Source organism: Rhincodon typus, chromosome 6, assembly GCF_021869965.1.
Source record: "Rhincodon typus isolate 14 chromosome 6, sRhiTyp1.1, whole genome shotgun sequence".
Classification (NCBI taxonomy): Eukaryota; Metazoa; Chordata; class Chondrichthyes; order Orectolobiformes; family Rhincodontidae; genus Rhincodon; species Rhincodon typus.
In genome coordinates this window covers 40,856,453-40,880,175 of record NC_063337.1, presented here as the reverse complement: position 1 = coordinate 40,880,175, position 23,723 = coordinate 40,856,453, and the positions used below count along the sequence as shown (strand labels likewise).

The window sequence follows — 23,723 nt, the reverse complement described above, 5'->3', positions numbered from 1 at the left end:
CAGCATCATTTGGCCTTCTGCAAATGATGACTCCCCTTCTTCCTGAAGAAGTTGTGTTCATATGTGGCAAGACTTGGGCTGCATTCAGGTTTGGGCTGACAAGTAGCAGGTAGTATTTCTGTCACACAAGTATGAGGGAATAACCACTTTGAACCAGGGTGAATCCAACTGTCACTGCCTTCACATTCAGTGGCATTTCCTTTCACTGAATCCCCCGCTGTTAACATGGTAAACCAGGGACACGTTAGCTCCATTGCCCAGAAACAACTGAAATAGCTGCCTTAATACTGTGACTGCAAAAACAGGTCAGAGGCTAGGAATTCTGTGGCAGGCACTCCCTTTCTATCAGCAAAGCCTTTCCACCACCTAAAGGTCACTGGTGAGGAGTTACTAGAATACTGTGTGCTTGCCTGGATGAGTGCGACTCCACTATCACTCCTGAATCTTGTCAGCATCCAGGACAGAATAGTCTGCTTGATTGACATCGCATCCACCACCTTTATCTTCCAGTTCCTTCACTACTGACAGGCATGGTAACAGTATGTACCAATGGCAAAACATACAGCAACAACTCTCAAAGTTTCCATTGAGAGTACCTTCCAAGTCTCCAGCTTCTACCACCTAGAAGGATAAGATCAGCAGATATATAGGGACACCATCAGCTGCAAGTTCCACTTCAAACCAGACAGGTCTTGACTCAGAAATATATCAATCGTTCCTTCACTGTCACTGGGTCAGAATCCTGCATCTCCCTTCCTAAGAACACTGAGAGAGTGCCTATATCACATGGACTGCAACAGTTCGAGAAACAGTTCACCACCACATTCTCTAGGGTGGCTAGTGATGGATGACAAATGCAGGCCTACCAGAGGTGCTGACCCACCCCCCATGAAAGAATAAAAAGCATATCATTTGAAGCCTTAAGTAAGTTCATTTGTTGTGCTATGAGTCTATTTTTATTTTATGTATTGACTGCAGCAAGTTCCTAACTTTTGAGGAGCAGCTCATTTGGATATTAAAATGTTGTCCCCCTACATTTCTCAAAAATGGGAGTTGCTGGAGAAACCTAATCAAATGCTCAGCCGTGATGGTCCTGTGGCCTTCTAGGAAAACAGTTATGTATTTACCTGCTTGATTGTTGCACTGAACATTTCATGAAACGACTGAAATTAGGTTTTATTTATTATGTTCTAGGCAGATTTCATAACCATTATATTTCAGACACGGATTTTCTGTTTTTTTTCCTATTACTTTGTGTTTGTTTTAACTTTGAATTTCATTTTCAAAATGAAAGTGATGTTGTCAGTACTCACCATCCTTATGGTGAAAATAAGGAAGCACAGTTGCAGCCAAAACTGGATTTTGTGAAGCAGCTGCCCAATCCACCCCCATCCTCTCATTTCTCCGAAATGGCCAGGAGAGAACATTAAATAACACAAGATTTGAAGTTTTGGAGATTATTCATGAGTTATCTTCAAATATGTGTTAATAGTGATCAACTTTGTCTCACCACCACCATTCTCAACTCTGTTTTTGGTAAATTGTAAGTTTGATTGCCTAACATCCACTACTGGTGGATGCCCAAAAGCCCACTTATTGTCTGCAGGTTGTTGGATGTACAATAAACAGTGATCACAGTGCTTTTGCTGTGCAAAATCTGAGTGAATGCATTTCATTTTTGCTTTAATGGAAATCTCTTGTTGAAACCATTTCAGTGAGGTAGCTGTAGAAAGTCATAAAGAATCCTTTATTTTGAGGAGGGGCAGGGAAGAGTGAAAGATTTAAATGGACATCTATTCTTCCACTGAATTATGTGTATCATCATATCGTTACAGAAAAGTGTCGATTTCAAGCCTTTCGTTATGTCCAGAATCTTGATTTCAAGTTAGAAATAAAGTTTTACAAAGTTGCATACTGTTAAACTAATGATTTATAGAGAATCAGTCTTGGCTATTGCATCTCACTTTTTAAACAAGAGTTGGAGACCAGGGAAATACAGCTCTATCTCTCTCCAACCAAGTATCATCTCTTGTATTCCTGCTTGATGGCATAACTGTCAACCTGCAGGTTTGACAGTTTTGTTATCCTGCTCTTAAAGGATTTTTTATATATTTGTGTTGTTTTCTGTGGTGGTTCAGAAGTTGAGGGCAATTTTAAGCAACCTCTTATCCTTGTGACATTTTTGGCTCCATTTTTAGGCCTTGTATTTGAGATAATCCTGTAGCAAGTTTCTGATTGTTGAAGATTTTAGATGCTACTTTTATTGCCTTGCTAAACTGCATCTCTGTCAAGGTAATACGCCTGTGTGACCAACCAAAAATCCTAGAAAATTAGTCATTTAAAGCCAATCTCCAGTCCTTGATTTTGTTGAGTTAATGTTTGGTTAGTATTTTAGAGTGATTAGCAAGAGATTTAACATGCATAATGCATGGGCAACTGTTCTATTACACTTCCTCACAGGAGAGAATGTCTGCTTACAGACTGTTCCAAGGTATGTTTCTATTTGCTTTATCAACTTCACTTTGCCCCCAATTGACAGCATTTCAGACTTTCTCATAGGTTTAGACGTACTGTCAGGGCATGAATGTCCTTTCATTGAGAGATCTCGATGTTGAATGATGGCTTGTCTGTGATTTTGCTCTCTGTGTGGCCTAACTCTACTCCGATTGGTTGGCACAGTCATATGACAGGTGTGCCTGAGTTTGGCTATTCCAGCATTAACAGTCTGGAATAACAGATAACAGGGTGTAGAGCTGGATGAACACGGCAGGCCAAGCAGCATCAGAGCAGCAGGAAGGCTGACGTTTCGGGCCTAGACCCTTCTTCAGAAATGGGGGAGGGGAAGGGGGTTCTGAAATAAATAGGGAGAGAGGGGGAGGCGGAAAGAAGATGGATAGAGGAGAGGATAGGTGGAGAGGAGACAGACAGGTCAAAGAGGCGGGGATGGAGCCAGTAAATGTGAGTGTAGGTGGGGAGTTAGGGAGGAGGTAGGTCAGTCCAGGGAGGACGGACAGGTCAAGGGGGCGGAATGAGGTTAGTAGGTAGAAGATGGGGGTGGGGCTTGAGGAGGGGATAGGTGGGAGGAAAGACAGGTTAGGGAGGCGGTAGGGGGAGGGGAGATTTTGAAGCTTGTCAAGTCCACATTGATACCATTGGGCTGCGGGGTTCCCAAGCGGAATATGAGTTGCTGTTCCTGCAACCTTCGGGTGGCATCGTTGTGGCACTGCAGGAGGCCCAGGATGGACATGTGGTCTAAGGAATGGGAGGGGGAGTTGAAATGGTTTGCGACTGGGAGGTGCAGTTGTTTACTGCGAGCCGAGCGTAGGTGTTCTGCAAAGCTGTTCCCAAGCCTCCGCTTGGTTTCCCCGATGTAGAGGAGGCCACAATGGGAACAGCGGATACAGTATACCACATTAGCAGATGTGCAGGTGAACATCTGCTTGATGTGGAAAGTCTTCTTGGGGCCTGGGATGGGGATGAGGGGGGAGGTGTAGGGGCAGGTGTAGCACTTCCTGCTGTTGCAGGGAAAAGTGCCGGGTGTGGTGGGGCTGGAGGGGAGTGTGGAGCAGACAAGGGAGTCACGGAGAGAGTGGTCCCTCCGGAAAGCAGATAAGGGTGGAGAGGGAAAGATGTCTTTGGTGGTGGGGTCGGATTGCAGATGGCGGAAGTGTCAGAGGATGATGTGTTGATCCGGAGGTTGGTGGGGTGGTACGTGAGGACGAGGGGTTTCTGTTTTGGTTGTTATTGCGGGGACGGGGTGTGAGGGATGAGATGCGGGAAATGCGGGAGACACTGTCAAGGGCGTTCTCGACCACTGAGAGGGGGACGTTGTGGTCCTTGGAAAAACGAGGACATCTGAGATGTACAGGAGTGGAATGCCTCATTCTGGGAGCAGATGCGGCAGAGGCGAAGGAATTGGGAATAGAGGATGGCATTTTTGCAAGAAGGTGGGTGGGAGGAGGTGTACTCTAGGTAGCTGTGGGAGTCGGTGGCTTGAAATGGATGTCAGTTTCTAGGTGGTTGCCAGAGATGGAAACGGAGAGGTCCAGGAAGGAGAGGGAGGTATCAGAGATGGTCCAGGTGAACTTCAGGTTGGGGTGAAAGGTGTTGGTGAAGTGGATGAACTGTTCGAGCTCCTCGTGGGAGCACGAGGCGGCGCTGATACAGTCATCAATGTAACAGAGGAAGAGGTGGGGTTTACGGCCAGTGTAGCTATGGAAGAGGGATTGTTCCACGTAACCTACAAAGAGGCAGGCGTAGCTTGGGCCCATGCGGGTACCCATGGCCATCCCCTTTGTAGGAAGTGGGAGGAATTGAAAGAGAAGTTGTTGAGGTCTGGAACTTCAGCTTATCACCAGCATTGTCCTCTTGCATTTCCAGTTCTGCCAGTGAGACTGCCAGGTATCCTATCATTTGAATGAAATGTTAAGCTAAAGCATCAGTTGTCCTCTTGTGAATGTAAAAGATCCAATAACACTAACTGAGCAGGGAATGTTCTCAGTATTCAGTCCAATATTTATTTCTCAATTAATATCAATAAAATAGATTATCTTACCATTTGTCTTGTTGTATGGGGGACTTACTGAGTAGCAAGCACATTTTTGTCTTGCAAAAGTGGCCTGTCCTACTTTGATTAGAGTTGATTTATTATTGTCACGTGTACTGAGATAGTGAAAAGTATTGTTTTGCATGCTAACCAAACAAATAATACCTTACATAAGTACGTCAGGGTAATAGAACAGAATGCAGAAAATAGAGTTTATGAAAGATGCCATAAGACAGAAAATGCTTTCATTTTGGTAGATTAACAGAAAAGGTGAAAAAAAGAAACAGGATTTAAAAAGGACGTTAATCTAAATGTTACCAACATTTTGTTGCTAGGAGCTAAGTAGAATTTTATCAAAATAGCTGTTTATACAGGGGCCTGAACAAGTGACTGTAGGTTATTTTATATGAAGGGTATTACAACTGAGTCTGTATTTGCACTTTGCGATTCAGATAACTAAAGTAAAATTAGCATGGGCGTTTTCATTTATTCTTTCTGCATATATACTCCAAGGCCCCTTCTAGACCTTTTTTTTATTAAACTTTTTTTTGTTTAGAGCACATTTTCACTTCAGAGGTTTTCTGGATTGTTTAACTGCTTACTCACAATGAGATGTTTTTAGTTGTATGTTATAAGAAGGCTGACTTGAAAACACTAACAAAAAAAGTGACGATGTTTCTACACCTCTACTGTTGGTTTTTCTAGGAAAAACAAATTTGGAAAATAGTGAAAAAATTTATACCTTTATGATGAGATTTAATTTGGGTTTCGTGAATGTTTTGCTATCTTTTTCTAGTATTTCTTTCTTTCCTAGCAGCCACTGGCCTAGTTCTGTGCTGTTTTTGAGTAGGCCAAATTGTAGTGATAATGAGTTTTAAAGAAACATTTACAGCTGTTTCAGAGCTATAACATTCTTTTTGAATATTATAGATTTGTAACAAATATTAATTTGTCATAATGTATACATGTGATTGCAGTCCGAATTTGTTTGTATAGCCAAGACCTTTTTTTTTATTTTGTAGAAACTTGATGAAAAAGAACAGGATAAAATAAAGAAAACAACAACAAAAAAGACAAAAGTCAAAGAGGCAAAGAAGGTCCTGAAGAAAAAATTTAAAGTGAATACAAAAGTCACTTTCAATGAAGAGGGAGAGGTGAGTTTCAGGTAGAAACATAAACAAGTAGGTTATTTTTGTGACTGATTTTGTTGCACTAATTAAACTTTAGTCTGACATTTTATGTAGAATATATTTTCGCACAGTAAGAAATAAGTTCTTAAAAAATTGAACTGAATTGGAAATGATTATATTGGACTTGAAATGTTAACTCTGTTTCTCTGTCCACAGATGCTGCTAGACTTGCTGAGTTTCTTCAGCACTTAAGTCTTTATTTCGGATTTACAGCATTGTTGTATCTCACTTTTAGTATAGAAAATGAAGTGCTTGCTAAATGAGATGAGACAGCAGGTAGTCACAAATACATGTTTTGAATCACGTGGTACACATCAAAAACTTATCAGAATGAATCCTTTTGAAAAATCTTTGAATTTTCCTGTAGGCAGTCTTTTCTCAGAAGCTGTTGGGAGTCTTTTCAAATTCCTTGTCTTAACAGCCTGGCCACTTATTCATATACATTATCTTCACAAAGTTATCTTGAAGTCGTGAAAATTGTCACCAGTTCGATGTAAAAAGTTTTTCTTTATTAAATCTACATTTAAAGCAATTGCATCACAGAGTATTTGTGCAAAATCTAAATTTTTGTCATACTTAACTAACTTGGGTTAATTTCATCTTAATATTGGATTTAATCATATCCGTTAAATTAATAAATATTTGAATATGGCAAGTGAAACGGACATAAATGTAATTATTATATTATTTGAGGTATGGTTAGCTAGTACAGTTACTGTTAGTTTATTCATACTATGTTTAATCACATTGCAGAACATGTGATTTTGGAAATGACATTTTTCCTCTCCAGTTTTTATCTTGTCAACCAAGCTCTATGTTGTCATTTCTAGATCTAAAAGGAATCAATTCTGGTCAGTTTTCCAGTAGTGCTGCTAATGTTGCTCTGTATCAAATGTTGCCTTTTTTGGAGAGTGATATACTTAATTTCCTGTTTCCTGCAATGTTCCTAATTCAATCATGTAACAATCAGCTGATAAATTTAGGAGGTATTGTATGAATATGTCTGTCCTAAGCAAAATGCACTTCAACTTGTTGCTACTTAATCAACTCAATTGAAAGGCTAAGGTAAGATGCTACCAAGGGTTTTAAGGAGAGAGGAAAAACTCGAGGGAATCTTTGGACAAACAGAAAGCGGCAACAAGAAGAGTCATTAAGTAAAATAATGATGAGAGGAATCTTGATAGCTACCACTGTAAGTTTGGTGGCAAATCATTTGGTGAAAAATTGTTTAGAAGTGCTTGTGGCCAAACTCTGAAAGTGGCTTTCGAGATGTATGAGGTAGTAAAAGATTATTCACCAAGGTACTTGAAAGCAGAGTTTCAAATGCATAACAAAAAGAAAGCTAACACTAGCATAAGTGGCCATTTCAAAGACATTGCCAGATATTGTAGAGTGCACAGAGATTCTGAAGATCATGGCTAATTTGTTAGTTAACAGCAGCTTTTAAAAAGCGAGAAAATACTGGCTGAATAGGTTTCTAGTCAAGCCAATAGGAATATTATCTTCATAGCAAAAGGAAGCTGGATTAACTAAAAGTTCAAAAAAATATAGAAGTGGTGCCAAAGGGCACAGTATGTTTATGAGAAATGTATTTCAAGGATTGGGAAAGCCAGAGCTAGAGCTGTGTTTGGACTCCAGCTACCAGAGGATACATCAGCTCTGAAAGGGAGTGGGAGTAGAAAAGTGAACCAAAATGTTGCCTTGCTCTTTAGGAGGGCTAGAAGGCTCAGGATGGATGGTAATTGGAATGGAGAATTTAAACATTCTGTGAAATATTATCTTTGAAAGGGACTAGGGAATTAGAAGTACAACTGTTTAAGGGTCGAACAGACAGCAATTAATATTTTTCACTGTAACTCTGTTTAGCATTTCTTATAAGTGAATCAAAAGAATTTGCAAGCAGATTGAGCTTTGGATATTGAAACTAGTTAAAATACAGATTCAACACGAGACTAAAACAGTAGGGTCATTCATCAAATGAAAGGATCATTCCTTTACTCACTTTACATGATATTCCACATCTTACGACAATGAATGTCTGCAGGAATTAGTTACTCAGGTTTTTGTTTACTTTTAAGAAATTATTTGAGTGTTGACATGGGTTTGGAGATTTGAACCTGATTTTTTTCTCTAAACTTAATGCTGAATGATATATAAAAAAAGCTATACCTCTCAGTGATATGAATTCCTTAAATACTGAACATTGCTTGCCTTTTGGTTTGTTGCTTTATAGGAATCTATTGAGTGTGGTTTAATGTCAATTTCCCCTACCGGACTCCCTATTTTAAAAAATAATTGTGCACATTCTGTTGATCTCATTGTGGAAAGTAATTGATTTAAAGTTTGGATTAGAATTTGAATTTAGACCGCAAACTTCGTTCCAAAGCTGACTTTAAGATATTGGTGAGTCATTATTTTTATAATGGGTGTTGCATGAAGAATGTGCATTTATTTTTATGTTTAGAACAATAACTTCTTTCAATAATTGATTCTGACAATTTGTTCATTAAGATCACAGTGGGAGCAATTGTTAAGTAATGGTTAATATCAGTCTTTTTATTTTACCATTAACACTTCACACAATTTCTATTCTGAAGGTGATTCAGCAGTGGCCACCAGTACAAAAGAGCAAACTAGATAATGACCAGGATGATGACAAGGGAGGAATAAATATGGAGAAAGCAAAAGAAAGGCTACGAGAAGAGGACAAATATGACAAAGAAGCATATAGAATGAAGATAAAAGAAAAACATCGAGTAAGTGTCATCTGGTAATTTTAAAAAATTGGACTATAACACGAATATTTAAAATTGTTCATTGAGAAAAGAACAGCTTTGAAGTTTATGTTGAAAGTAGCATGGATAATGGAATGAACTGGATTCAATATCGCCTCTCAGAAAAGGTTGAGGAATAAATTTATACACTTTTCTGATTAATTAGATTTTTTAAATTTAAAAAAAACTTTGAAATAACTTTCAATTTACCCAAGGGCAGCATAATTTTCATGTGCACAGCTGGCTAGGCTCTTTTCCACAGTGCAGTCTGCCAGAGATCTGAGAGAAACTGGTATCTCTGCTGCCTTTCTCACTCTGTATGCCAGTCCCGTTGTTATCGACTCCCCCACCCCCAACTCCCTTGACTTATGGTAGAGCTTTCCGTTTGCTTACTGGACAAACCTCACTCTAGATCGATACCGATTCTTTTGTCCATTCTGTAAAGAAAAGATAGAATTTGTTTTTATCATCTCTGAGCAGATGAAAGATGAAAGGATGAGGATTATGAGCAATGATGAACACTTTAGCTGTAATACAATGCTTACAAGCTTTAGAAAATGCACTCTCAAACTTGTATTTTTTCTTGGATTAATTTCTTATTTGCTGGAAAAGATTAGGGTTGATTAAATTTCTCCTCAACTCCCTGTTGGTATAAGTCAGCAAGTATATCTTCTCTGAGTGAAAAAAAAGGTATTCAATTACCAAGCTGCCAGTGTAATTCTCAGGCGAGGCTGAACCTACAATCTGATTGGACTGCGTTACTTAAGTCTTAAAGCAATCTCTGCATTGAATCGAAAATTTGAAAATAACATCAAAAAATCCAAAAAATACTCCGGTCTGGCAGCATCTGTCGAGGGAGATACAGCATTAATGTTGCATACCTGTGCCCTTTTGTCAGAACAGTTCTCATGGAAAGTCTGGACCTGAAAATTATCTCTGCTTCTCTTTCCATTAGATTCTGTCAGACCTGAGTATTTACAGTATTCAGAGATAGTAGGAACTGCAGATGCTGGAGAATCTGAGATAACAAGGTGTAGAGCTGGATGAACACAGCAGGCCAAGCAGCATCAGAGGAGCAGGAAGGCTGACGTTTCGGGCCTAGACCCTTCTTCAGAAATGGGGGAGGGGAAGGGGATTCTGAAATAAATAGGGAGAGAGGGGGAGGCGGATAGAAGATGGATAAAGGATAAGATAGGTGGAGAGGAGACAGACAGGTCAAAGAGTCGGGGGTGGAGCCAGTAAAGGTGAGTGTAGGTGTGGAGTTAGCAGGGGGATAGGTCAGCCCAAGGAGGACGGATAGGTCAAGGGTGGGGGATGAGGCTGGTAGGTAGGAGATGGGGGTGGGGCTTGAGGTGGGAGGAGGGGATAGATGGGAGGAAGGACAGGTTAGGGAGGCAGGGACAAACTGGGCTGGTTTTGGGATGTGATTGGGGAAGGGGAGATTCTGAAGCTTGGGAAGTCCACATTGATACCATTGGGCTGCAGGGTTCCCAAGCGAAATATGAGGTGCTGTTCCACTATTTCCAGTATTTTCTGTTTCTGTTTTCAGCATTGCAATATTTTGCATTGGCTCAAAAAATCTAGAATCTGCATGAATTCTTTTCCAACTGAGTTACATGTAGGTTTCTTTCAAACACTGAGTTTCTTTGTCTCGTGTGCACCTCAGAGTCCCAAGTCACATTGAGAGGAAACACATGACAGTTCAGCAGCAATTTCTCTCCTTCCATAGGTCAAGGAAAATCCATTCACTGGACTTCTGCATTCTAATTGATGCACAGCACAAAATATTGTCATTGTCATTGTCAGAGATTGTCATAGCTCTCGAAACCTGTGTTCAAATCCTAAGAAAGTAAGTTGAGGCTTTTTAACTTGAATTGACAGAGTGACCTGGGTTGTGATAAGATGGTGGGATCAGTAATTTAAGACAATTGAAGATGTAGAATTTATTCTCCTTGTTATTTAGATATTTTTTAAAAATCATTTGGGTTTTCCTTAATTCTACCCACTTAGGCTTTCTCATTCGCTATCTTAAATTTTTTCATTTCCTTTCTTTATTTGGTTTTAATACACTTTTTATAATCCTTTAGGAAGAACTCTGCCATGTTCAGCCTTCAATAAGCTATTTTTTTCTTAATCCTAACCATTAAGTCTCTTGCCATTCAGGATTCTCCAATCGTGGTCCCACCGTTTTTCTTTACAGGAGCATATTTGACTTGTACTTCTGCTATTTCATCCTTACTATTTCTCGCTGCTGTAACAGTTTAGTGGCATTTCACCATACTGTCTACTCATTTAAATAGCCGTTGATTTAGGAATCTGACTTTTGTTTTCTGGGAGTACATTTGTTCTGAGTCCTTTCTTTCACCTCCTTGAACACTGGCACTGCTCGGACATTCATTTACCCTTGGGAAGCTGTGCTCAGTTCATTTTTGACAAATCACATTGGCCTTGCCTCAATTCAACACCTTTCGTCTTGGTCTAATTTTGTCCTTTTCTCTGAATTATGGTCTTTATAGCCATGTTATGATCACTACACCTTCCCAGCTTGATTTCCTGAAGCTAAATCCAGCAATGTCTCTTGTTGTTTTGGGTCTGCTACATTTTGGCTGAATGCAAACATTTTCCTTAATGTATTTTAAGAATTTTACATCCTCTATATAATTGTATCCCAATTAATCCCAGTGAATTGAAATTTCCTAGTATTATTGCTAAATTATTTCAACATTGTCATCAATTTATCTTCATACTTGTTTTCCTATTTTCCTTGGATTGGTAATCTATAGTATATTCTTGGGTTTCAGCTAAGTCCCATTGTAATACAAATTGGTTAATATCTGGTCCGAAGGCAGGCTGTGTTTAATGGAATCATTGACCACCTCCTATTCCTATGTATTCATTGCAAATCAATCAACCCTTCTAAATGTATTACAGCTGTCACAGTAATTTATATATTTTCAGTTGTGCATCATTCTATCAACAAGAAATCTCTTAACATCCCTGAGCCAAGTATCTCCAGACCCCAGACAGGTTCCCCTAAGTTATCATGGGTGCAAGTGGATTCCCCATATCACAAAGGTCCTGGGTGAGAATGAATATACTAGCTCCCTATCTTTTTTCTCCTGCCACTTCGGTTGCAACAAGATTAATTTAAAATGATCCTTCCCTTATGGGTAGTTTTCTCCCAGACAAAATGTATTTATGTTTTAAAAGGAGCAAATTTAACCAGGGTTTCTTGACATAACAAAAGAGTGAGTTTATTACTAATAAACATGGAAAGAAATAATAATGCAGCCCACATACACACAAATTGGGAATAAGAAATGAGTATAAAAGAGAACTTAAAAGATATACTGATCAATTTTTCTGAGTGGTTCATGAAGAGTAGATAGGATACTGATATTTAAATAGTCGATTTTGAGGCAGCCCCTCATTCGGTTTTTCTGTTGCATCTCTCTCTCTCTCCCCCTCTGTTTGAAGATTCCCTGATGTTCTACAGGTATAACCTTCCATGGGTCTTTGCCAGTCGGCAAATCTTTTTTTGGCCTGTAGAAGCCCCCTTTCTTAAGAAAACTTTTTGGAATTAAAGGTTGAAAAATTAGAATAATACTCTGGTCTGAAGCTTTGTCATGACAGGAGCAATGGATAATAAAGCAAGTGACCAAACTTGGCTTTTCTGCACAGGTTTTTTTTTTCTAACTTCTCTGTGTTGCAGATAGCTAATGTACTCATTTTAAATTTGGATGCAAGGTACTTCTGTTGTATTTCAGCCCCTGGAGTCATCCAGTATATATTCTACAAGCTATATTTCACTTAATTTGTTCCTGTTTCTCTCTGAGCATGCATTTAGATCAGTTAATTTTCTGTTTCTCAAAGGAATTCACTAGTCATAGGTGTTCTTCATTGTGCTGATGATGGCACTGAGGCATCAATTTTCTGGTACATTCAGTCTCTGTTTCACAACAAAATATCAAGCTCCTGTTTAATAACCTCTGCAGATTCATTTGCAATAGTCTGAGTCTTCTAAAAATTGCACTTGGTAATGTCTCTGAAACAGAGATCCAGGTCAGAATATATCAATCTTGAAATCTGCTACAGAACTTGCTGAGCATTGTTGAAATGAAATGACCAGACATCATCAGGTTGGCAGGTTGAAAACAAAATGCTTTACAAAATTATAAGTCAGAAGCTAGGCAAAAACAGGGATATGTGAAGAAAAATTGAAATTCTAAATTTCTGTAAGGATTGCAAAATATTAGTCCATTATTAACACACTTTTACATGTGGAGGGACTTATTTCAGTAAATGAGTGGGCTTCCTAATGTACAAGTATCTGAGATTTTATTGACAATGAAAGTAGAAAAACTCAAAATCAGTGTCCCAGGAAATTTTATTTACTCTCCCCTTTGAATAAGCTATCCCGTTGATAGATGGCAATCACATTATGATGTTTACAGAAGGAACAATGGATTGGCAGGAAAATTTGCATGATATAATATAAAAAGTTTAGCTAGAAATTATTTCCATAGATTACGAAGAGATCACTTGCAGAATCATAACAGGCCCTATAAAATGTCATAGATCAAGTAAAATCGAGAAGCTTAGAACTTGAACACCAGAAAAGAAAAGGTAACCTGAAGGAATCTGTTAGATGAACTAGTGAAGATTAAAGTGGATGCTGCCGATCTGCCTGTAAAGCGCATAAGACAAAACTTTTCACTGTATTTCGGTACACATAATGATAATAAATCAATTCAAATTACACTGGAAGAAGTAGATGAATTTGACTACTTGGGACAAATGAAAATAGAAAATGATGGATGCAGTGCCATAGTCAGAACAGGCTTAGAGATAACCATAAGCAATTTTGTGAAAGAGAATGATGTGTTAACAGCAGGAAAAGAGCTCACAAGATGGTTCCTTCTACTGACTTTTCCATATGCTTGAGATACCTGGTCAATAAATAAATATCTGAGGAAGAAAATGGAAGTCTTTGAAAAGCTGACACTAAGACAAATGTTTTAAATTCTAAATACAGGCCACAAAGCAAATGAAGTGACACTTGAAATTGCAAGAACAAAGCAAACATTTAAAAAAAAACATTTTCCAGGCAAGAAATCAGTATTTTGACCATTTAATTAGAGCTGAAAAGGTTTTTAAAATTCTTTCACGGAATGCAGACCTCTCCATCACAATTAGTATTTTTGCCCATCTCGAATTGCCCTTGAACTGAGTGCTTGCTACTTGAGAGGGTTGTTGGGAGTCAGCCACATTGCTATTGTTCTGGAATCACACACAGACCTGACAGGGCAAGAACAGTAGATTTCCTTTGCTAAAAGACATTTAAAAACAGTTGGATTTTTAAGAAAATGATTCATGGTCAGCTTGTTTGAGACTATCTTTACATTCCAGGTGTAATTATTTGAACTTTAATTCCACCAGCTGCTGTGCTGAGATTTTAACCCATTTTCCCATTTATCTGGGCCTTTGAATTACTAGTTCGGTGATGTTACCACAGTACTACCATCTTTTTAGCCAGAGACTGAATATACCAGATAACTGATGCCACATGTGCCATCAAATCACAATGAGGCATACCTATGGCTAGTAAATTCCTTTCAGAAACTTAACTGATCTAAATGCATGCCAAGAGAAAAATAGAGACAAATTTAAGGAGAAATGCACCTTTAGAATATATGTTGAATGACTCTGGGGGAAAAGTGCAAAATTATTATGACAGCTGTGATATATTTAGAGGAGTTTGATTCATTTACCAGGAATATGTAGGGCTAGGAATAGGCCACTGAGATGCTTAAACTGCCCTACCATTGAATGAGGTCTGATTTATACTTCAGTGGTATTTACCTGAAACCCAAGAATGTACGATAGATAGTCAGTCAGACAGAAGTAGAAAAGAAAACATGTAGATAAACTGCTGAGAAGTGCTGAAACCATAAGGGAGTAATAGTATATAGGAAACCCAAAACAGGATTGGGTACTTGTGGATTTAGCTTTAGGAATTGAAGCTAGGTGTTTGAAGTTGGTAGTGATTGTGACCTGGTTGTAATGATCATAATTCAATTGGAGTTTGGTCTGGAAAAGGGCAAAAATAGATCAAAAAGAGCAGTTTTGAATTTGGGAAATGCCAATTTTACTAAGCTGAGATGTGATTTGTTTAAAAATGAAATGAAATCAGATCTGAAGTTAACTCAGTATCAGAGCAGCGGAAGGTATTCAAGAAGGTGATAGCAAGGTGTAGAGCTGGATGAACACAGCAGGCCAAGCAGCATCAGAGGAGCAGGAAAGCTGACGTTTCGGGCCTAGACCTTTTTTCAGAAATGGGGGAGGGAAAGCGGGTTCTGAAATAAATAGGGAGAGAGGGGAAGGCGGATAGAAGATGGATAGAGAAGATAGGTGGAGAGGAGACAGACAGGTCAAAGAGGCGGGGATGGAGCCATTAAAGTTGAGTGTAGGTGGGGAGTTAGAGAGGAGATAGTTCAGTCCAGGGAGGACGGACAGGTCAGGGGGGCGGGAAGAGGTTAGGTGGGAGGGGATGGGGGGGGGCTTGAGGTGGGAGGAGGGGATAGGTGGGAGGAAAGACAGGTTAGGAAGGCGGGGACAAGCTGAGCTGGTTTTGGGATGAGGTAGGGGGAGAGGAGATTTTGAAGCTTGTGAAGTCCACATTGATACCATTGGGCTGCAGGGTTCCCAAGCGGAATATGAGGTGCTGTTCCTGCAACCTTCGGGTGGCATTGTTGTGGCACTGTAGGAGGTCCAGGATGGACATGTCGTCTGAGGAATGGGAGGTGCAGTTGTTTAGTGGGAACCGAGCGTAGGTGTTCTGCAAAGCTGTCCTCAAGCCTCTGCTTGGTTTCCCCGATGTAGAGGAGGCCACAACGGGAACAGCGGATACAGTATACCACATTAGCAGGTGTGCAGGTGAACATCTGCTTGATGTGGAAAGTCTTCTTGGGGCCTGGGATGGGGATGAGGGGGTAGGTGTAGGGGCAGGTGTAGCACTTCCTGCTGTTGCAGGGAAAAGTGCCAGGTGTGGTGGGGCTGGAGGGGAGTGTGCAGCGGACAAGGGAGTCCCGGAGAGAGTGGTCCCTCCAGAAAGCAGATAAGGGTGGGGAGGGAAAAATGTCTTTGGTGGTGGGGTCGGAAGTGTCGGTGGATGATGCGTTGGATCCGGAGGTTGGTGGGGTGGTACGTGAGGACGAGGGAGATTCTGTTTTGGTTGTTATTGCGGGGACGGGGTGTGAGAGATGAGATGCGGGAAATGCGGGAGACATGGTGGAGGGCATTCTCGACCATTGAGGGGTGAAGTCCTTGAAAAACGAGGACATCTGAGATGCACAGGAGTGGAATGCCTCATCCTGGGAGCAGATACGGCGGAGGCGAAGGAATTGGGAATAGGGGATGGCATTTTTGCAGGAAGGTGGGTGGGAGGAGGTGTATTCTAGGTAGCTGTGGGAGTCGGTGGGCTTGAAATGGATGTTGGTTTCTCGGTGGTTGCCAGAGATGGAAACAGAGAGGTCCAGGAAGGAGAGCGAGGTAGGGGGACAGCCCAATGGTATCAATGTGGACTCCACAAGCTTCAAAATCTCCCCTCCCCCACTCCCATGTCAGCATGTCCCTGCCTCCCTAGCCTGTCTTTCCTCCTACCTATCCCCTCCTCCCACCTCAAGCCCCACCCCTATCTCCTACCAACTAACCTCTTCCCGCCCCCTTGACCTGTCCGTCCTCCCTGGACTGAACTATCTCCTCCCTAATACCCCACCTACACTCACCTTTACTGGCTTCATCCCCGCCTCTTTGACCTGTCTGTCTCCTCTCCACCTATCTTCTCCTCTATCCATCTTCTATCCGCCTCCCCCTCTCTCCCTATTTATTTCAGAACCCCTTTCTCCTCCCCCATTTCTGAAGAAGGGTCTAGGCCCGAAACGTCAGCCTTCCTGCTCCTGTGCTGCTGCTTGGCCTGCTGTGTTCATCCAGCTCTACACCTTGTTATCTCAGATTCTCCAGCATCTGCAGTTCCTACTATCCAAGAAGTTGATAGAGTGTGTTCAGAACAAATGTACTCCCAGAGAAAAGAAAAATGGGACTACCAAGTTACAGCTGCATAGATGTCAACGACCACATAGTGGGACAAAGCAAAATGGAACACTTATGTCAGATATGAAAATCTCAATATTGCGGAAATGCTAGAGGGATATAGGAAATGCAAAGGTGAAATTAAAAAGAAATTAGGAAAGCTAAAGGAGGATATGAACATTAATCGTTGCTTAGTAAAATCAAGAAAACCCCAAAACTATTTTCTAAACATATAAAGCAAGTGGATATTAAAAGAAAGAGTGGGGCCAATAATAGATGAAAAATGTTATTTACATGTGGACACAAGGCGTTGTCATGGTTCTTAATAAATACTTTACGTCTGTTTTCACAATAGAGGGGGGATGATGCAGACATTGTAGTTAAGCAGGTGTAGGAGTGAGGGATATTAGATGTAAGAGAGGAATATTGAGGGTAATATCATCCTTGAATGTGGATAAATGACCAGGCATGAATGATACCTATTGCTGGCTGCTTGGAAAAACAAGGGAGGAAATAGCTGAGGTGCTGCCCATTATTTCTAAACATCTTGGGCTACATCCACAACAATAGGAGGATTGAAAGACTGCTACCATAGTTGTGTCATTGTCAGCCATTGTGGTGGGAGAAAAGTTCTGAGGGACAGTAAAATTATCATATAGGAAAGTACATATTATTCAAGAATAGTCAGTTTGAATTTATGGGACAGTACAATGATCATGAGAGTTAGGAGCAGGGTTAGGCCATTTGGCCCCTCGAGCCTGATTTTTTGATAATATGACCAGGAGGGTTGACAAGAGGAGTGGTGCATTTGATGTAACCTCTGGGGATTTTAGTAAAGCTTTCATTGGGCCTCATGTGCAAGTTGCATCCGGAATTGGCTCTGTGGCAGGAAACAGAGGGAAATGTTCAAGTGTTTCAAGGCTATTTTTAGTGGGTTCTACAGAGGTGTATACAAAGTCCCTATCTGTTGATGATATACAAATTATTTGGATTTAAATATAGGTGTATGATTAACATGATACAGAAATTGGTTATATGGTCATTTGTGCAGAACAAGTGACAAATGGAATTTTAAAAATTCATTCATGGGATGTGGCATATCTGGCTGGGCCAGCATTTAGTACTTACCACTAGTTAAGAAGGTGATGGTCAGCTGCCTTTTTGAAGTGCCTCAGTCCGTTCGGGTTTTAGTCCAGTGATGCTGAAGGAATGGTGATACATTTCCAAGTCAGGATGATGAATAGCTTGGAGGGGAACTTGCAGCTGGTGGTGTTCCCATATATCTGCTGCACTTGTCCTTCTAGATCATCATGGTTGTGGGTTTGGAAGGTGCTCTCTGAGTAGCCTTGGTGCATGGCAGATGGAATTCATTCTAGAGAATTGAGAGATGATGAATTTGGGGACAGCAAACAAGACAAATGCATATGTAATGAGTGGTGGGATTTTGAGAAGTGCTGTAGATTCAAGGGAACTTGGCTTGAATGTACAGAAAAGGTGGTTAAAAGGCAATTAGGAGATATTCCTTTATTAGCTATGGTACAGAATGAAAAGAGCATGGTGATACAAGATTCTAGCTACCAGATACTAGTCAGGCCACAGCTAGAATATTGTATATAGTGTTGGTCAGTGTATTATAGGACAGATGCGATTATACTTAAGAGGGACTAGAGGAGATTTATGAGAAGTTGCCAGAATTTTAGCTTTGGGGAGAAAGATTGGTTGTTTTCTTTAAAACAATGAAGGCTGAGGGGGAATTTAGTTTAAAAGGTAAAACTGAATCAAGGTAGAATGCTGAGGATTGAAAGCATCAATATCGAGTGGTCTGCACTTCAAATAATTTGCAGAATGTTTAGCGAGGTCATGAGGATTTGTTTTACCCAGAGGTCTGAGGAGATCTGGTACTCTTCCTGAAAAGGCAGCATTTAAAATTACCTGGCTATGCAGTTGTGTATGTAACTACATGGTTGTGTAGCAAGAGCTGGCAGAGAGATTTGGAACAAGGAATTCCAGAGTTTAGAGGGAATACAGCAACCTTGATGCTGAACGCTGGAATTTAATACCAAGGTTCTTCACCTCCCTCTCTCCCTATAAAACACTTCTTAAAACACACTGATAAACCTTTGGTGACCTGCTGTGAAATCTCCTGCACTGTGGTGCTAAGGTCTGTTTGACATTGTTGGGAAGTACCTGGAAGTTATTACTGTATGAAATATGTTACATAAGTGTAAATTGTTATTGATGTTGAGGTCCATACAGGTTTGTTGCAAGACCATCATTGTCTTTAAGAGAGTGAGCAATTATATATATATATCTAGTAGCAAAATCATAAGCTTAGGATATAAAAGGGAAGAATACCTTCAGTTATATGAAACTGCAAGAAATGAAAGTGACATTTCTTTTGAAATGCATAAATTGCAGAAAACTAGTATGCCGATAGTGTAGATAATAGGAAGGCAAATGAATTTTGGCATTTATTCCTGAAGGAATAAAGTATAAAAGTAGTTAAGTGTTGCTGCTTCTGTACAGGGCATTTGAGAGACCGCACTTGGAATATTATGTACGGTTTTGGTCCCCTAACTTGAGAAGGGATGTAGTTTCATTTGAGGCAGTTTAGAGGAGATTCGTGAGAATGATTCCAGAGGTGAGGGGTTTGCCTTAGTTAGAGATATTGATCAGGTTAGGCCTATACCTGTTGAAGTTTAGAAGAATGAGAGGAGATCTAATTGAGGTTATATAAGATGCTAAAGGGAATTAACAAAATGGCCATAGAGAGGATTTTATTCCTGTGGGACAATCTTGAACAAGACGTCACAGTTTTAGGATAAGCGTTAGCAGATTTAAAACAGAGATGAGAAATTACTTCTCTTGGAGGGATGTGAATCTGTGGAATTCTCTACCCCAGAGTGTGATGGATGCTGGGCATTGAGTGAATTTAAGGAGGAGATAGACAGACTTTCAACAGTACCGATTGAAAAATTATAGGAGAAGGCAGAAAAATGGAGTTGAGGCTGAGATGATATCAGCCATGATCATATCAAATGGCAGAGCAGGCTCAAGGAGCTGAATTGCCTTCTCCTGCTCCTAGTTCTAATATTCTCCTGCTTGTGTACAAGTAGACCACAACTTTTTAATAATGAATCATTGTATAACTTAAAATTGGTCATGCTCGACCTGTTTCTGCACCGAATTGGCTGGAATAATTTATCTTCATGTTGCAAGTTTCATGGTTTAATCCATACCTTAGACCAAACTGTAAATTTGAAGTACTTACAGAATATATCACCTAGATTGCATGGCCTCCAGGTTTCAAATGAGTTCATCAGCGCCTTATCCCTGAAATAATGTCTGTATACGGTAAATTTTAAATTAAAACTTCCAGCAGTACCATTTGATTAAAAATTCTGTAGTTGATTGTTGAAGCTGGCAGCTGAGCAGATTATTGAGTGACATGTCCCTCACTGAAAGTAGTCATTATTTGTGTCCTGCTTTAATGTGTGGGAGCTGATATTGATTCCACTTTGCAGTTGGAATAGAAAGCTTAATGTTTGATTAATATCACTGTCACATGGAATACACAAATCACATCTGACATGTGACTGAGAAAAATTGTAGGTTTTATGGATGATTATTTATGGCCCTTTAACTCCAGTCTCCTTATGAGCCAGTTAGCAGTCTACAATTGATATTGATACAGATCACCTTTTTAAATTGGTCACTTGAACCTTTATGCATGTGTCTACCACTGAACTTACAAATGCATACATTTCTCATATACAGTACTTTTCTAATGCTAAAACATTAGAGCTTCTGAGTGGTAACTGCAAAACCAATTTTTTTTTTTACTACTTACCTGTTTGAATTTGAAAACATAAACTCATCTACTTTAGCACTGACCTCCCACTGAACTCCTGTCCACACAAAGTCCATTAACATTTTGCACATGTAGTTTTAAGTGACAAAAAAATTTTCCTTGAAAGAAGAAACAAGATAATATTTAAGTCGCATTTTTCACTACCTCAGGATGTCCTACTTACAAGAAATGCCTTTGAATTGTATGCACTCTTGTCATGTGGAGAAGCTCAGCAGCTAAATTGTGCACAGCAAGGTCCTACAAATATTCTGTGTCACCATATCCTTCTGCACCTCTTCCCCCAATCCAGTGGGACTATCTGTTCTTTCCAGTTTGGCGGTTAGACACACCTTTGTTCTGTCATTTTTGCATTCCAATCACTTAAACTGCATTTACTTAATCTGCATTGTCTGTCTGTCTCTGTCTCTCTCTCACTCTCTGACGCGCACACACACCCTGCTGCATAAATACTGCTCTCTCCTTACTTCACATCAGCTCTGAAGAAGTCATCTAGACTCAAAATATCAGCTTATTGTTTCTCTGCATGGATGCTGGTATTTTTTTGTTTGTTTTCAGTATAGTTTCCAGCATCTGCAGTAATTTGCTCCCACAAACAGCAATGATTTAATGACCAGATAATTTGTTTTAGTGTTTTGGAAGAGGGATAATGGCTAGTTCAGGGTGTAGAACTCCCTTACCTTTTTTTAAACAGTGCTGTAAGATCTTCAAATTGCATAGATAGGGTAACCTTACCCAAATGACATCTTTGCTAGTTTTACAATCTGTCAGTGTTACATAGAAGTCTTAGCCTAAATTGCTTGTTCAAATATTGGAGTGGGTCTTGAACCCAACTGGAGTCATTGCTGGCTTCATTACGTTGTTTCACCAAGGCAGCAACAGATTCCCCTGCATTATCAACCTAAAATTCTTGAAAATTGCATCCTTAAAAAGCTTGGAATCACAATGGACCTAAGCACCATTCAGGCAACCATTTGGGTAAATAGCATTGGCTGTATATCTCAGTTATGCACATTTTCCATTCAGTGGTTCACTCTGCAGCTGAGTTGCAAGATAAACGTTCATGGGCAACATCATGCCAACATCTTATGTATTCATTGATACCCAATAGCTTGCAGATTTTGAATCATTTACTTTTAAATAATGGTTATTTTTAGATGCAATCTTGCAGTTCTACTTTCAAATTTACCTTACTTTTAGTCGACAGTGATTCTCGATAAAATTTGGTTTATTGATTCAAAGCATTTGTAAAAATCTGGAGCAGTGGATATTTCTAACGAAGAGATTAGTTGGTTCATAGGGCCATGATTTACGTAACAGATTAGGTTAGAGGAGGAAAAAATGTATGTAAAAATGCTAAAGATTAACATTGAAAGAACAGCGAATTTCTTGGAACTTATGGCAGTTAGAAAACCAGGCAATTCATTACAAGCAGTCTGAGGTGATTAACCAAACCTAAGGACTTTGAAATGGCATGGCACACTGGCTAACAACTTTTTGAAAAATAAGACTTTGACTGGAGGATGCCAGTTTTGCTGATGTCCTATGTAAGAGCAATAATGTTGTTATCTTTCCCAAAATAAAATGAGTCGGAGGAGATAGCGGGAACAGCCTATGTAACCTATAAGAGAGAGTGATTTAAATAAAGTTAAACATAGATTTGTAAAGATAGTAGTCAACATTAATAAAGATTGCATCTTTGTGATTGATAAGTTTTCATTACATAGGAAATGAAGTTGATTGCAAATAAAAATAGTTTTTTCCTTATTTGTTCAACCTATGTATAAAAATGAACACTCCCTTCATCTAAAGGAGAAAATATCTGAGATTTATTCCCTTTTGTGACTTACATAATTCCGAAATCATCCATGTCAATTCTGTTAACATTAACAACTTGCATTTGTATAGCACCTACACATAGCAATGCTTTACCAGAGTATGTTCAAGCAAACTTTACCATTGCATCTCAGGAGGAGATAGCTTAGTCAAAGAGGTGGGTTTTAAAGGTCAATTTAAAAGACGAGAGAAGTAGTGAGGCTCAGAGATTTAGGATGAGAATTTCAAAACTCAGGGCTGAAGATACAGCTGATAACCACAGAGAGATTAAAAGTGTTATACAAAATGCCATAATTTGAGAAGTGCAGAAATATCGAAGTCTTGTAGGGCTGGCAAAGGAAACAGAGAGAGAAAGAAAGAAATGAGGCTTTGGGCCTATAAGCAAGGGTGAGAATTTTCAAATGAAAGTGTTGTCTTACAAGGAGCCAATGTAGGTTAACCAGGACAGTGCTGAAGGGGATTCAATAAGAGTTAGGGCACAGCAGCAATAGTTTGAACTTAGGTTTGTAGTGGATGCAGATGGACCAGCCAGAAGATGAACAGACTCGTCGATTACAAAGGTAACATAATCTTCGATAGTTTGATAGATCATCTATTGATGAACTGAGGCAGGTGGAAAACTATATATTAATACATGGGGTTCATTTTGGATTAAATTTTCACTTATTGTTAGTAGCTGTGCATTCTTAACGTGCACAGCAGTTTATAATGCTATTCTTGGTTTTTGGCTGCATTCTATACTACTGCCAGTGTCTTTGAGAAGGTTTATTTCTCTTGTGTGTGCAGTATTGGGGTATCCAAACTCATTGCCTCTGCTTGTATCATCAAAATAGTTAGGTTTGGGCCCCTTACACCCCTAGTAAACACAACAGCTTGTTGTCACATTTCAGAAGTGCCCAAAAAAGGCCGTGTGCAATTTTTTAATATTGCAGTTGAGATTAGCCTTGATCACCTTAGGCAGAGACACCTCTTGAAGAGACACACTTTCATTCCTGTTCTGAAAGATATATTACAGGTGAATTCTATAAAAATGGCATTAGCCAGTGTGCACGTGTGTCTGACACAAATATCTAAGAGCACAGCCAAGCCATTCAATTCCAGTGCAAACAGATTGTACTTTTGGTTTGTTTGATTCCATTAATTCTCTGTCCCTGCAAGCTCTGATCCATATTCTCTTTCCTGTATGAAGCGCTTGACGTACTATTGCCACCCAAATCTGTGCTTGTATTTCTCATGTTGACATGTTTGAATTATTCCAATATGATCATAATAAACTTTCCCCTCATCACTCTGATTGTCTGTAGCTTTTGACATGGTTGGCCACTTCGCTTTTCTTTAAAGCCTATCCTCTATCTTCCAGCAGGATGACATTGGCTTCACTTGATTCTGTCGGTTGTAACCACAGAATCATTTGTATT

At 39.7% G+C, this 23,723-nt stretch overlaps 1 protein-coding gene across 1 annotated transcript in view; it reads left to right on the top strand.

The window, feature by feature from the left end:
- Positions 1 to 2,428: 2,428 nt before the first annotated feature.
- LOC109915242 (protein O-glucosyltransferase 3-like) overlaps positions 2,429 to 23,723 on the top strand; it is a 135,759-nt gene continuing 114,464 nt past the window's right edge. The window contains exons 1-3 of the mRNA XM_048597942.1: positions 2,429 to 2,491; positions 5,569 to 5,700; positions 8,334 to 8,492. Coding sequence (XP_048453899.1) covers positions 2,429 to 2,491; positions 5,569 to 5,700; positions 8,334 to 8,492 — 354 coding nt within the window. The remainder of the gene's footprint in view (positions 2,492 to 5,568; positions 5,701 to 8,333; positions 8,493 to 23,723) is intronic.